Source organism: Ochotona curzoniae, unplaced genomic scaffold, assembly GCF_017591425.1.
Source record: "Ochotona curzoniae isolate NIBS_2020 unplaced genomic scaffold, NIBS_Ocur_1.0 scaffold_3208, whole genome shotgun sequence".
Taxonomy (NCBI): Eukaryota; Metazoa; Chordata; class Mammalia; order Lagomorpha; family Ochotonidae; genus Ochotona; species Ochotona curzoniae.
The window spans coordinates 28,574,664-28,587,782 of NW_024467106.1; the positions used below are offsets into that span (position 1 = coordinate 28,574,664).

The 13,119-nt window shown below is 49.7% G+C and overlaps 1 protein-coding gene across 1 annotated transcript; it reads left to right on the plus strand.

Annotated features, from left to right (window-relative positions):
* Positions 1-1,867: 1,867 nt before the first annotated feature.
* Positions 1,868-2,648, plus strand: LOC121144663 (60S ribosomal protein L10a-like). Its single transcript, XM_040963045.1, has one exon. The coding sequence runs from the start codon at positions 2,037-2,039 to the stop codon at positions 2,358-2,360; it is 324 nt and encodes a 107-aa protein (XP_040818979.1). The 5' UTR covers positions 1,868-2,036; the 3' UTR covers positions 2,361-2,648.
* The last annotated feature ends 10,471 nt before the right edge of the window (positions 2,649-13,119 follow it).

Sequence of the window (13,119 nt, forward strand, 5' to 3'; positions counted from 1 at the left end):
CTATGTACTGCTTAGAAACCATTCTGGCATCCTGTGGTTATTAATCAAGAGAATCATTTGTTTAGTGGCTTGAGGTTAAGGGCTTGAAAAGTCCTATGAATTGCAGCATTGTAAGAATCAAAAAGAAACCTTGACTATTACTATCTATTCTATCTAATTGAATACAATAATGTATGAAATTATAAGCAGTTTTAAACAGGTTTTGGGAACAGTTATGGCGACTTATAAAATCAACATAGGTAATTTAGAAAGTTTAAATCATGAGAAATTTCATTCTGACATTACATGCCAAAATTTGTGCTGACATTTTTATAGGGTAAGCTAATTCTTTTTTACAGAATTTAATTATTCATGAATTAGAGAGAGCCAGCTCCCAACTATTGCTTCACTGTTGCCACAGCAGGGATGGGAGGCCAGGAGCTGGGAGCTCCATGCAGGATGGAGAGCAGAGCTCTGGCTGTTGGAACCTCTATCCTCTAGGGGCTGTCGTAGCAGGAAGCTGGAGCTGGGAGCTGGAGCTGGGGACAGAGCCCAAGCCCTCAGGTGTGGGCAATGGCTTTTCCAGCCAGCATCTTGCTTGCTGGTTGAATGCCTGCCCCTGATATGGGATTCCAGGAGAGGGGGGTCTAAAACCATCCAAGCCTGCTGAAATCTTGGCCATACCTTCAGGTGGGTGGCAGAAACATTGCCCACCCATTTGCTAACTGGTGAAGAGACCACCAAGGGGGAACCTTTTACCGTAGGTTCCCACCCAATCAGGGAGGGGTCAGGAATGCTTCAAATCCCAAGACCCTTTCAGAAACCTTTGGTGTCTCTCCCTCTCTCCTTTTGAGAGGTACCCCACATCCCAGCTCTCTCTCAGGAAGTGCTTTCCCCTTCCCCCTTCTTTCCATGCTCACCTGGTCACTTTGCAAATAAACTCTGCAAAATAAGTAAAAATTAAATTAATTCTTAAGGTTTATGAATCAAACTGAAAACTTCTCTATATGTTAAAAATGAAAGCACCTCCTCCTTTTTCTTGTGTTACAAGAAAAAAAAAAAAAGACTATTACCTAAATGTGCTTCTCAGTGTCTATGTAAAATACAGTAATTTTCTTCCAGGTGTTCTTGATTGGACAGCTGAACTTGATACTCCTAGAGTGTGCATGAAATGACTGATTTCTGATCAGTTCATCTTTATGAGAAGAAGAGGAAGAGGAGATAGCAAACGCCAAGTGAGAGGGAGGCAGCCGTAGATTGCAGGTCACTGACCAGGAGGTGACCGCAGTGCTGGCTGGCTGATTGGCTGTGCTCCTTCCTCCTAGAGAGCTGAGTCCCACCGAGCCTGCTGTGGAAAACCCACGACAGATGGAGGGCAGCACCTGGAGCTTGGCAGTCCTAACAGGCCTTACAATTCTTTGGCTTGCAGAAAGGAGAATGGCGCCTCCTCTGTGAAATGAAGTGCCAGACTTAGACGGGCAGTGGGCACTGCTTTTTGCATTGTTCATTGCCTGGAGGTTTGTCGCTGCTTCATCCAGGGCCTGCGACCTGGCAGGGATAGAGTAACAGGAGAAAGCACAGAGGGAAGGGGTCTCACTTATGTGCCCAGGACAAAGGGTGCGGCATGGATTGTGCTGAGCCATGGTGGCTCCAACCACAGCATCTGTTTGAGCACTGTAACAGATATGAGAGTTAGCTTGAAGAATTGCAGGTGGCTGCCTCTGGAGAACAGGATCAGGAAATAAAGCAGAGCAGGCTGGGAAACATGAGGGAGTGTTAAAAGGAGCCTTTTAAAAAACTATTGGGGGCCCTGCTGGGGTGAGGCAGCCCGCAGGTAGAGTCGAAGGGTCCTCGTGGACTTTTGAGAGTCTCCTTGTCCCCCTAAGATCCAGTATCCAGGAAGGATTCTGCTTTTGGCCCCAATCAGCCGGGGTGGGCCAAGGCTATGGAGACGTTCCAGGCCCTGAGCACACTCTGAGTTGTATCCTAACAGCAGCTAAGTTTCTTGCGACCCTGCAGGAGGTGATGTGGGAGGTCCTGCATGGGAACCCGCACAAATGCCACAATTTTTGGAGATGGTGGAGCTGCAGATCAGCCTGAAGAACTATGACCCTCAGAAGGACAAGCATTTCTTGAGCACCATCAGGCTCAAGTCCACCCTACACGCCAAATTTTCTGTGTGCGTCCTGGATGACCCGCAGCACTGCAGTAAGGCCAAGGCTGTGGACATCCACCAAATGGACACTGAGACACTCAAGAAGCTCAACAAGAACAGGAAGCTCGTCAAGAAGCTGGCCAAGTACGATGCCTTCCTGGCCTTGGAGTCCCTGATCAGGCAGATACCCCGAATCCTGTGCCTGGGCCTCAACAAGGCCTGCTGACACACAGTGAGAACATGGTGGCCATTCGACAAGGTCAAGTCCACCATCAAGTTCCAGATGAAGAAGGTGATGTGTCTGGCCATGGCGGTTGGCCCTGTGAGGATGACAGGTGACAAGCTTGTGTGTAACATCCACCTGGCTGTCAGCTTCCTGGTGTCATTACTTAAGAACTGGCAGAATGTGCAGGTCTTGTACATCAGGAGCACAGTGGGCAAGCCTCAGCTCTGTTAGAGCTGTCCAGTAAACCCTGTGCCCATCTCTGGGGAATAAAAAAAGACTATTGGGAAACTGGTGTGGTGGCATAGTATGTAAATCCTGCAGTGCCTTGCTGGCATTGCATATGGGTGCTGCTGGTTCATGTCCTGGCTGTTCCACTTCCCATCTAGTTCCCTGCGTCTGCTCTGGAACAGTGGTAGAGGACAGCCCAAAATCTTCGGACGCTGCACCCAAGTGGGAGACCTGGAAGAAGTTCCTGATTCTTGGCTTTGGATTGGCTCTACTCTGGCTCCTTTGGCCATTTGGGGGAGTGAACCAGCAAGTAGCAGATCTCTGTCTCTCCTCTGTAAAAACATGCCTTTTAAATAAAAATCTATCTTGGGTCCAGCATGGTGGCCTAGCGGCTGAAGTCCTCCCTTTGAACACACTGAGAACCCATATCAGCACCAGTTAAGGATGGCCCAAAGCCTTAGGACCCTGCACCCTTATGGGAGACCTGGAGGAAATTCCTGTCTCCTAGCTTCGGATTGGCTCAGCACTGGCTAGTGTGGTCTCTTGGGGAGTGAATCATCAGATGAAAGATCTTCCTCCTCTCTGTATATCTGACTTTGCAATAAAAATAAATAAGTCTTAAAAACATATAAGGAGCCTTTAAAATTAAAAAAATCTAAAAGACTATATATTTATGAAATTTCACAAACTTATGAAATGTGTGGAAGGCAGAGGAGAGAGAGAGCTTCCCTCTGCCAGTTCATTCCCCACGTGGCCATGAAAACCAGGCATGAGGTAGAAGCCAGGAACCATGAATGCATCTGGGTTTTGCAAGTGGCTGTCAGAAACCCAAGTACTTGGGCCTTCTGCTACTTTGCCAGGTGTGTTAGCAGGGAGATGGACCAATGCTACCATACAGCTTAACTTGCTGTGCCACAGCACTAGCTCCAAAAGGGGGCTTTTAAAACTCTTGTTTATATAAATACTACTTGGCAAAACAAAAACCCTGCCAAACTAATTTATAAAAGTAAAGCAAATCACACACGTAGAAAATGTTTAGCCATGTTTCCCTCTTGCATTCCTGTCTTCCTTCTCAGAGACCCACTCAGGGCAGGGACGGAGGTGGAAGGGGAGACTGCAGGTAGGAAAGAGGTTGCTGAGCCTGAGGCTATTCTGCCAGCTTTGCCTGCTATGGACTAGCTCTCCAAAAGCCGCTCGGCCCTCCCACGCGTCCAGCGCGGTGGGTCGGTGCTGCAGCACGCACAGCCCTGGGCCTGGAAGCCGGGCCCAACGCCAGCCTTTGCCCTCACCTCCCGACGTGGCTAGGGAGCGCGTATACCCGCGCGCGTGAACGAATTCCCACCCCTGCGGTGTGCAAATAGCAGTGAAATCACCGCCGCCTCCGGTGCCCAGCAAGGCGCCGGCACGCCCAAGCCCAGCGAGAAGATGCTGGTGGGCGCGGGACCGGAATCTTCCAGTACACAGAGTTCTTGCGTTTTGCCACATCAGGGTGTCACTGCCACCGGAGCACGACTTTAGCTTTTCTGCTGGCTTCCAACATCGTCAAGGGGCCTCGGGAAAGCCGAGGTCCTCTCATGGCCTGGCCGGCTCTGGGTTGGTTTGGGTGGCCGTGGGAAGTCTAAGTTCCCGCAATCTTGCGGAGGCGGGGAGAAGGACTCCAACCCCTAATGGCCCGTGGTGAAGCTGGTGCCCGCCATCCCCATGTTTGCCGCTGGAGGTACGCAGTGGAGGAGAGTTTCGCAAGACGGGCTCTGCGGAGAGTGATGCAAATGCACTGAAGCTGAGGAAGACTGGGGCCCGCGGAGGCTGCTGTGGCGGCTGCTGCGAGGCCCTGACTCACGCTTGGCGGCCTCTGCCAGCAGCGTGGACAGAAGCGATGTCATCTGCTCGCCCTCCTGCCTCCACTCTTCCCCAGAGGCAGCGTCTGCTCTTGGTCTTGTTTTCTCGTTCCTTCCACCAAACCCCCTGGGAAAGCTCCACTGCACCCTCTGGCTTTCAGCCTCATGAGAACTCAGTTTTGTGTCTCCAGCCTTGCCTGCCACCCCCAAGCACTATAGCCCTGTAGCCAGCAGGCTGATGTGTGTCTCCAGTGCGTTAAAGTTTGGAGCATAGTGCACCCCAATCGCGAAGCTTTCTTCTGCCTTCTGCATTGCATACCCTCCTGCCAACCTGCCACCCTGTCCAGAAACCTGCCCTCCTCCATCTCCCTCTTCAGTCCATTGCCACCCTGTGTACAAGTTTGCATGTTTTCTGCTCATCGTTTTTTCATGTTTTGACAATCCTGGCCCTGTTCCTCTGGCATGTATGTTTGTTTGTCTCTTTCTTTAAGATTTATTTATTTATATTGCATAGTCAGATATATAGAGAGGATGAGAAACAGAGAGGAAGATCTTTCATCCCATGATTCACTCCCCAAGTGACCTCAGCAGCTGGAGCTGAGCCGATCTGAAGCCAGGAGCTTCTGGGTCTCCCACGTGGATGCAGGGTCCCAAAGCTTTGGGCCATCCTTGACTGCTTTCCCAGACCACAGTCAGGGTGCTGGATGGGAAGCAAGGCTGCCGGGATTAGAACTAGCTCCCATATGGGATCTCGGTGTGTTTAAGGCAAGGACTTCAGCTGCTACGCTAGGCTACTGCACTGGGACCAGCCTGTTTCTTGAATGTCTGTGCCTGGTCCTTTATCTTAGCCTCACTCTTCTCCCACCCTCCACGGCCCAACCCACCGCCAGAATGAGTGTTTGTCAGCACGGGGGCACTTCCCCTACAAGCAAACAAATACAAAACACTGACGGGCAACACTGGATGTCAGCAGCGATGCAGAGCAAGCAGGCCCCTGGCACACAGCTGGCATAAATGAGTAAATCAGATTTGGAGAGTGAACAGTCTCCCGAGCTACCCATTCACATATCCTACATGTCCATGCCTGAGCCAGCCGCCCCCTTCCTGCATGTCCATCGAACCCATGTCGATGTCCCTCAGCCTCTGCAGGGGCCTGGCTCCAAGACGACTCATGCCCACCCAGATCCGCTGATGCTCAAGTCCCTTATGTGAAAAGGCACCGTGTCTGCACAGAACCATCCGAAATCATCCCTGTATTCCCTGCCTCTCCTGTGAATGTGATGTAGACAGTCATGACACTGGATGTCACAGGACGAAAAAGAAGTCTGCATATTTGGTCCCTTCTACCTGCCCCTGATGTTATCAACATTATTTGGTTGGATGCGCAGATGCAGAGCCTGCGGGCCTGAGTGCTGTGCCGAGTGCACTCATCCCTTCCTGCCAGGGTGCAATGGCAGGCAAGTGCTGGACACTTTGCAGCTTCAGTGTGGAAGCTGCCCCTTCTGCGTATCCACATGGTGGTACAGCCCTGTGCTGGCATATGACTCAGCACGGAGAAAGAGCAAACCACTTATAGGTTCCTTCCCCTCCCGGGGGAGCCCTGCAAACAACATGCGGAGTAAAGGAACCACACATGATGCTATAGGAAAAGCCACGGTAGGTTTCTGGGGTTTTAGTACCAATTTCTTTATTTTGTAAAGAAAGTACCAATTGTTTTATTTTGTAAAGATGGATTTATTTTTATTTGATAGGCAGAGTTACAGAGAAACAGGGAGAAACAGAGAAAGTTATCTGTTGGTTCACTCCAGATGACCATAATTGCATGGGCTGGGCCAAGTTGAAGCTAGACACCAGGAACTGGATCAGAAGTGGAGCAGCTGAGACACGAGCCAGCGCTCATGTGGGATGCTGGCACTGTAGGTGAGGATTTACTAGCTTTGCCACAACACTGGCCTCAATGATTTTGTTCTAGGTGCTGAGTATGCAGGTTTAGCTTATTTGTGGATCAATTTTGCACTTTTTCTCTATATGTATCAGCCTTTCATAGCACACATACACACCCAAATGAAATCTCCAAGGTTCTTCACACCCAGAGAGAAAGTTCTAAAACCTAGCAGAACAGGTAAGGCTGTCCATGATGTGCCCCAGGACACCGTCCCAGCTGCAGGCCTGTGGCTATCACCAGCCAGGCCACCGTGCAAGGGCACACTTATGTTTTCATGCCTTGATGTCCCGTCAGCTGCCCCTTCAGCCCACAGTCTCTCTTTCTTTCCATCAGGCTTCTCCCTGAAGATGACGCCTCCTCTATGAGGTCCTTCCTAATTTCTCCGAGCAAACAAGTCTCTCCCCAAGCTGATCTTCCTTCCTCGCAAGCCTGGAGCTCTCTCTCATCTTGCATGGGTTCTTTTGGCTTAAAGGAGGTGGTAGGGATGGTGTCTGTGAAACTTCCTGGGGCCAGTGTTGTGCCTGGCATGGCACTTGTGTGAACGAATGGCTGACACATGGTTGAATCTGTGCCCCGAGTTAAGCCGCAGTCCCTATTGGCTTCTGCCAGGAGCCAAGTCCCTTTGGAAATAAACACATCCCATAGCCCTGGATTGGCTGCTGACAGCCATGGAGGTGGGTGTGTGTCTGCAGTTTTGTGGGCGTGTCCAATTAGGCTCCCAGGAGGGAGGCCCAGCAGCCCCACTAACATGAATAAGCCGGGCAAGTATGTGGTTAATGACCATGTCGCTCCGTGTCAATCCTTAATCCCAGATAATTAGCAGATAGATAATTGGCAGAGGAACGCGAGGTGCTGACGGATGTGCCGTATACTTGGGTGAAACTAATGATCCTCGGTGGATTAAGACCCGCCCTCTCCGAGTGTTGACGGCTGCTACTTGAAATGCTCCTACGGAAAGAGGCCTGCATCCAAGACGAGGTGTCAAGGACTTGAGAACAGGGCGTGGGCATCAGGACTAATTCCTCGGGCTGCTTCCGTGAGAGGTGGGTGGGGGAGCCTCAGAACTGCCAACCCAGAGCAGGCAGGCCCCAAGCTCATGCTTCTCCTGACTTGCTGGGGTTCCCTGAGCACACCCCTCCTTACTCTGTCCCTTCTGCTGCAGGAAGGCTGGGAGGGCTGGGTGGATCCTGGGACCCTGGACAAAAGTCTGCTTCCCAGTGATTCCTTTGGGACTGGATCATTCACTGCCCCTGACACAACTTGAGCAGCTTCCCTGGCCTGCATAATGGGACCTCCTGGTGGCAAAAGCAGGCATGTCCCTGGAGCCCGAGGCAGGGTCAGTGAGTTGTCCCCTATTACTGTACACCCTCCTCATGCCAGGAACAGGAAGGGAGCACCTGCTTCTTTAGGGCTGAGTCATCATTTAGAGGCAATCAGTCAGACAGTCATGGTATTTCCCAGGTTGCCTCTGCACCAAGTGTGCACCTCGGAAGAAGAATGTAAGCGATGATCTCGGCTCTGGAGAAGAGGGGACCCTTGCCTTGCCTCCTCCCCTCCACCACTGGATTGATAGTAGGATGGACATGACAGGACCCCAAGAAGGCCCAAGATCCCAGGACACAGTCACCTGGTGGCCAGGAGCACCCCAGATGGACAGTCTGTGAGTTGGAAGCAAAATCCCATCAGGTTACCATTTTAGCATTCTTGAGGTTTTTGCGTTTCTGAAGTCAAAGTTCCCCTGTTGGACTAGATGGACAGGAAACTGGTGTCTTCCCATGAAATTGACAACAGAAACCAAACAGGAAAATCCGAATGCAGCCAACACTGCTTGCCGAATACTCGTTCTGCAGTGGGTCTCTGGATACCATGGCAGGTAGCAGCACTGAGACCACAGGGATCTATGGAAAGTGAGATAGGGAATGAAGACTAATGTAACTTATACAGAGATGTGGCAAACCCCAAGTAGGTGGTAGGTGACTGACAAGCCTCACAGCCTACCAACAGGGTGCTGGCACCTTGCTGCTACTTCAGAAGCTGAACCCAGCACACACCTACCAACTCCTTTGAGCCAGACCAAGGTCAGATGCACAGTGAAGATGGCACCACCCTCCCCTCCGAGGGCCCAGGGCAGCAGATCATGAGGTATGAGCAGTTGTTTGACAATGGTCTGGAGATGAGTTTTTCCCCGTCACCACTGGGGATGGGAGGAGAGTGAAGAGCAGAGAGGCTGCCAGACATCCTGTCAAATCTGCAGGATGGGCCCTCACAACAGATTACCTGGCCCCCAAATCTCAACAGTACTGAGGTTGAAAAACAGATCTAGTACATTAAAAAAAAATTTTTGGTTTTGGGGAAATGGAGATTTATATAGAGAAGGAGAACCAGAAAGATCTTTCATGCACTGGTTTACTCATCCCAAGCAGATCTGAAGCCGGGAGCCAGGAGCCTCTTCTGGGTCTCCCATGTGGATGCTGGTCCCAAGGGATATCCTCCACTTCTTTTCCATGCCACAAGGCTGGGTGGTAAGTGGAGCACTTGGGACATGAACTGGTAACCATATGGGATTTTGGCGCCTAAAGGGAAAGGATTAGTCAATTGAACCATCACGCCAAGCCAGGCTTAGTGTATTTCTAAGAACTGAAGGATATAAGGATAAATCAATGAGTGACCCTGACCTTAAAAGGCAGGGTGGGGCAGGGGTGGGAGGAAAAGTGGGGAAGGTACACTGGAAAAGTTTTGTCATGGGGTCAAAAAGAGGATCTACTTGTACAGGGCAGAGGGAGTGGGCTACAGCCTGCACTGCCCCAGTTTGTCTGGAGAGAGAGGTGTTCCAGGAGCACTCATGGGCAACTGGCCAAAGCTGGCAGAGCTCAGCCCCAGATACCGGCTGCAGAACTCTGTTGTGGCAGGCATTGAGTGGGCGGGCCCGGGCAAAAGGCTGTGTGAAGGCATCATCACTCCTACCTCCACTCCACTGTCATCACTGAGCGCTCATGCACTCACCATCCAGCCAGAGAGCAGAACATGCTCATGGACTTCTTTAGATTCCTCCTGGCCTAGGAATTTTTAAAAAATTAATTTATATATTTTTTGGTGCCAGTTCTTCCTGTATATTTTGCTACAGTCAGACTATGCAGGGATAACCAGTTGCCGGAGTACAGCATTTCCTGTGGCTTAGAGCCACTGCCTGTTCTGATTGGCTGAGGATCCACTCGGATCAGTTGCTGCCTATGCTGCATTAGCCTGGGGATGCTTCCAACCTCACTCCTGGAGGTGGGAATCCCTGAGCAAGAAAGGGCACCTCGTTCCATCCACTTGGCCCATTTCAGGACTGGCATCATGAGACGCCTACTCATCAGCCACTCTCTTGGTGTAATAAGCTCTCATTGTCACAATTCACATTCCCTGGTAAGACATGACATGAAGAGGTCTGTGTAGCTTCTCTCCAACTCCTCCAAAGGCATCAACAATCAGTATTACAACTCCCAGAGTAATGCCAGTAGAGTCAGTATCAGAACATAGCAGGCACCACAAGGTACTTCAAACTGACCTTATATATCCACACCTGCTGGGTACCTCCTTGGGTATACTCTCCCCTTAACAGCCACTATGTTGTTCTCTGTAACAGTAAATTGTTCATGTCAAGAACGTTATATGAATGGAATTGTATAGCATTTAGTCTGTTGGAACTGGCTTTGTCACAGCATCATTTTATGGATAATTGTGTGGGTAGCAAGAATTCATTTTATTGTTCAGTAGTATTTTATGATAGGAAGGTACTATAGTTTAAGCACTCATCTATTGAAGGACATCTGCTCTTTTGGTTTTTTAAAAGTTTATTATTGTGGGTGATAATAAGAATTTGATGTGCAGGTTTTGCTGTGAACAGTTTTTTATTTCTCAGGAAGAAGTGCCTGGGAATGTAGTCATTACTGTTGTATGCTTAGCTTTATAGGAAGCTGCCAAATTGTCCACCCAAATGGCTATGCCCTTTCATTTTATTATTTAAAGTATTTTACAGACTTAAAATTATACATCTTTATGGAATCCTATGTCATACTTTGATATGTACATGCATTGTGTAAAAGCCAATCAGGGTGACAGAGAGGAGGAGAGATCAGAGAGGAAAATCTTCCATCTGATGATTCACTCCCCAAGTGGCTAAAAAGGTGCAAAGGTCAGAGTTCAGCTGATCTGAAGCCAGGAGGCAGGAGCCTGGAGGCTCCTTTGGGCCTCCCACAAGGGTGCAGGGTCCCAAGGCTTTGGGCCATCCTTGGCTTCTTTCCTAGGCCACAAGCAGGGAGCTGGATGGGAAGTGGGACTGCTGGAACTCGAACTGGTGCCCATATGGGTACGTGCAAAGTGAGGACTTTAGACACTAGGCCATAGCGCCAGGCCCAAGATTCTCACCTTAATCTCATCAGTGAAGTTTCTTTTGTTGTCTAGTGACAACATGTGCAGTGGCTGGCAGGGCAGGACCTGGATATTGCTGGGGGACATCGTGAAGCTTACGACACATCACATGGTTGGGACTGGTGTGTGAGGGTCAGGTTCCTTCTGGCCCTTGGTACCGTGCCTCACAGCTCTTCTGGTGTCTGGGTAGAGCACAGTAGTCATCGCCTAGAAGTTTTTTTTTTTTTTTTTTTTTTAAGATTTATTTTTTTATTATTTTCTTATTGGAAAGGCGGATATACAGAGAGGAAGATCTTCCGTCCGATGATTCACTCCCCAAGTGAGCCGCAACGGGCCGATACTATGCCGATCCGAAGCCAGGAGCCTCTTCCAGGTCTCCCGCAGGTCTCCCATGCGGGTGCAGGGTCCCAGAGCTTTGGGCCGTCCTCGACTGCTTTCCCGGGCCACAGGCAGGGAGCGGGGCTGCCGGGATTAGAACCGGCGCCCATATGGGATCCCAGGCGTGCAAGGCGAGGACTTAACCACTTGCGCCACCGCGCCGGGCCCGCCTAGAAGTTTTTACTCCAGTCTTTCCAAGTTGCTGCTTCCCTGCTTATGTGGGTAAGACGAGCAGGCTTTAGGGGAGCCTTTTTGTTGATGTCTTTAGCATTTGGGGGCTATTGCTCCTTTGGCTCCAAGTCTGAGATATTTGAAGAAAAGTGAAAAATGCCTTTGTTTTCAATCCCCTCCTACTCTGAGCCCGTGTACCTTTGGAAAGCCCAACTTTGGTATAATCTTCACCTGAACAGGTCCTGGATTATTCCTCCTTGTCTCCCACACCTCACAAAGCCTACAAAACAGCTCTGAGCCTCTGGGATTTGGCAGACGTCCTCGGGGTAAGAACTGTCATTAGCACATGCTCACCGCTAGGAAATCCTGATATCTTTTCATTTTTGGCCCTCTATGGTCTTCTTGCAATTCACATTAATTCTCGCAGCTAGCTGCATTCTTCATCGACACACGAGCCGAGTGATCCACCGCTAAGAGTCATACGAGGCGACGCTCAGACAGGTGTAGTCCCGGGAGGAACCTGGGGCCTCAAGTGCATCTGTGGTCTTCTTAAAACTTTCCTGGCCACTCAGAAATTCATGTTTTTAAACATTAAATTTTTTTTTGTATGTGAAAGACTGAATTACAGCTAGAGACAGACAAAGACACAAAGAGAGAGCGTGAGCACTTCTAGTCACTGGTCCATTCCCTAAATGGCCACAACAGCAGTTTTGTCTGGGTGTCCTGTATTATGGGTCTCAGGGAGGTCCAAGAACTTGAGCCATTTTCCATTGCCTTCCCCAGGCCTGTTAGCTGGGAGCTGGGTTAGAAGTGGGATAGTCGGGCCCGGTGCAGTGGCCTAGCAGTCCTTACCTTGAATGCGCCAGGATCTCATATGGGCACCGGTTATAATCCCGGCGGCTCAGCTTTGCATCCAGCTCCCTGCTTGTGGCCAGGGAAAGCAATTGAGGATGATTCAAAGCCTTGGGACCCTGAATTTGACTGGGAGACCTGGAAGAAGCTCTTGGCTCCTGGCTTTGGTTCAGCTTAGTTTCACCCATTGTGGTCACTTGGGGATTGAACCAGCAAATGGAAGATCTTTTTTCTCTGTTTCTCCTTCTCTCAGTAAATCTGATCTGCTTTTCCGATAAAAATAGTGAATCCTTTAGAAAGTGAATGTCTATGCATTTTGCTTCCCTTAGGAAAGTCTTTGAGGAATTGTTTTTCTTGCTGATGGAAACAGAAGTCTCAATTTTGTTTTGTTTTCACCAAGATGTCTGCACCTGTTTCTCAGAGTGTCAGTGTACCCTATCCCCTGACCAGCATCATGTTCCTTTTATACAGTCAGAGAAATGATTACCATCACAAAGACTGCAAGAGCCTGCAGGAGCAGACTTCAGAGACTCCCTGACAACCACCTGCTGACCTAGCCTGGCTAAAGTAAGGCATAAATCCTTGATGAGGATAACCCCCTCCCCCTTTTTTTTATGACATCTTCCTGGTTTTGCTTTGTTGCAACGCCACCCCTTCCTTGAATCTGGTTGTTGTTGGACTGTCAGTTGGTTACTATCAGCCAAGGTGCATGTGACACAGACTGTCAGTCAGTATCCTTGGAATTTGAATTGTGAGCTCCGTGGTCCAACAATGGACCGCCTGATTCACACTGAAGAGCATCTGTGGGTTCATCCTGAATTGTGTCCTTTGCAAGAGCCAGCTTCCCAGCTTGCCTTCAGTTTTTTGTTTTTGTTTTTTTTTTAAATTGGAAGGGAAGATTTATGTATGTATAGAAAGATCTTCCATCCACTGG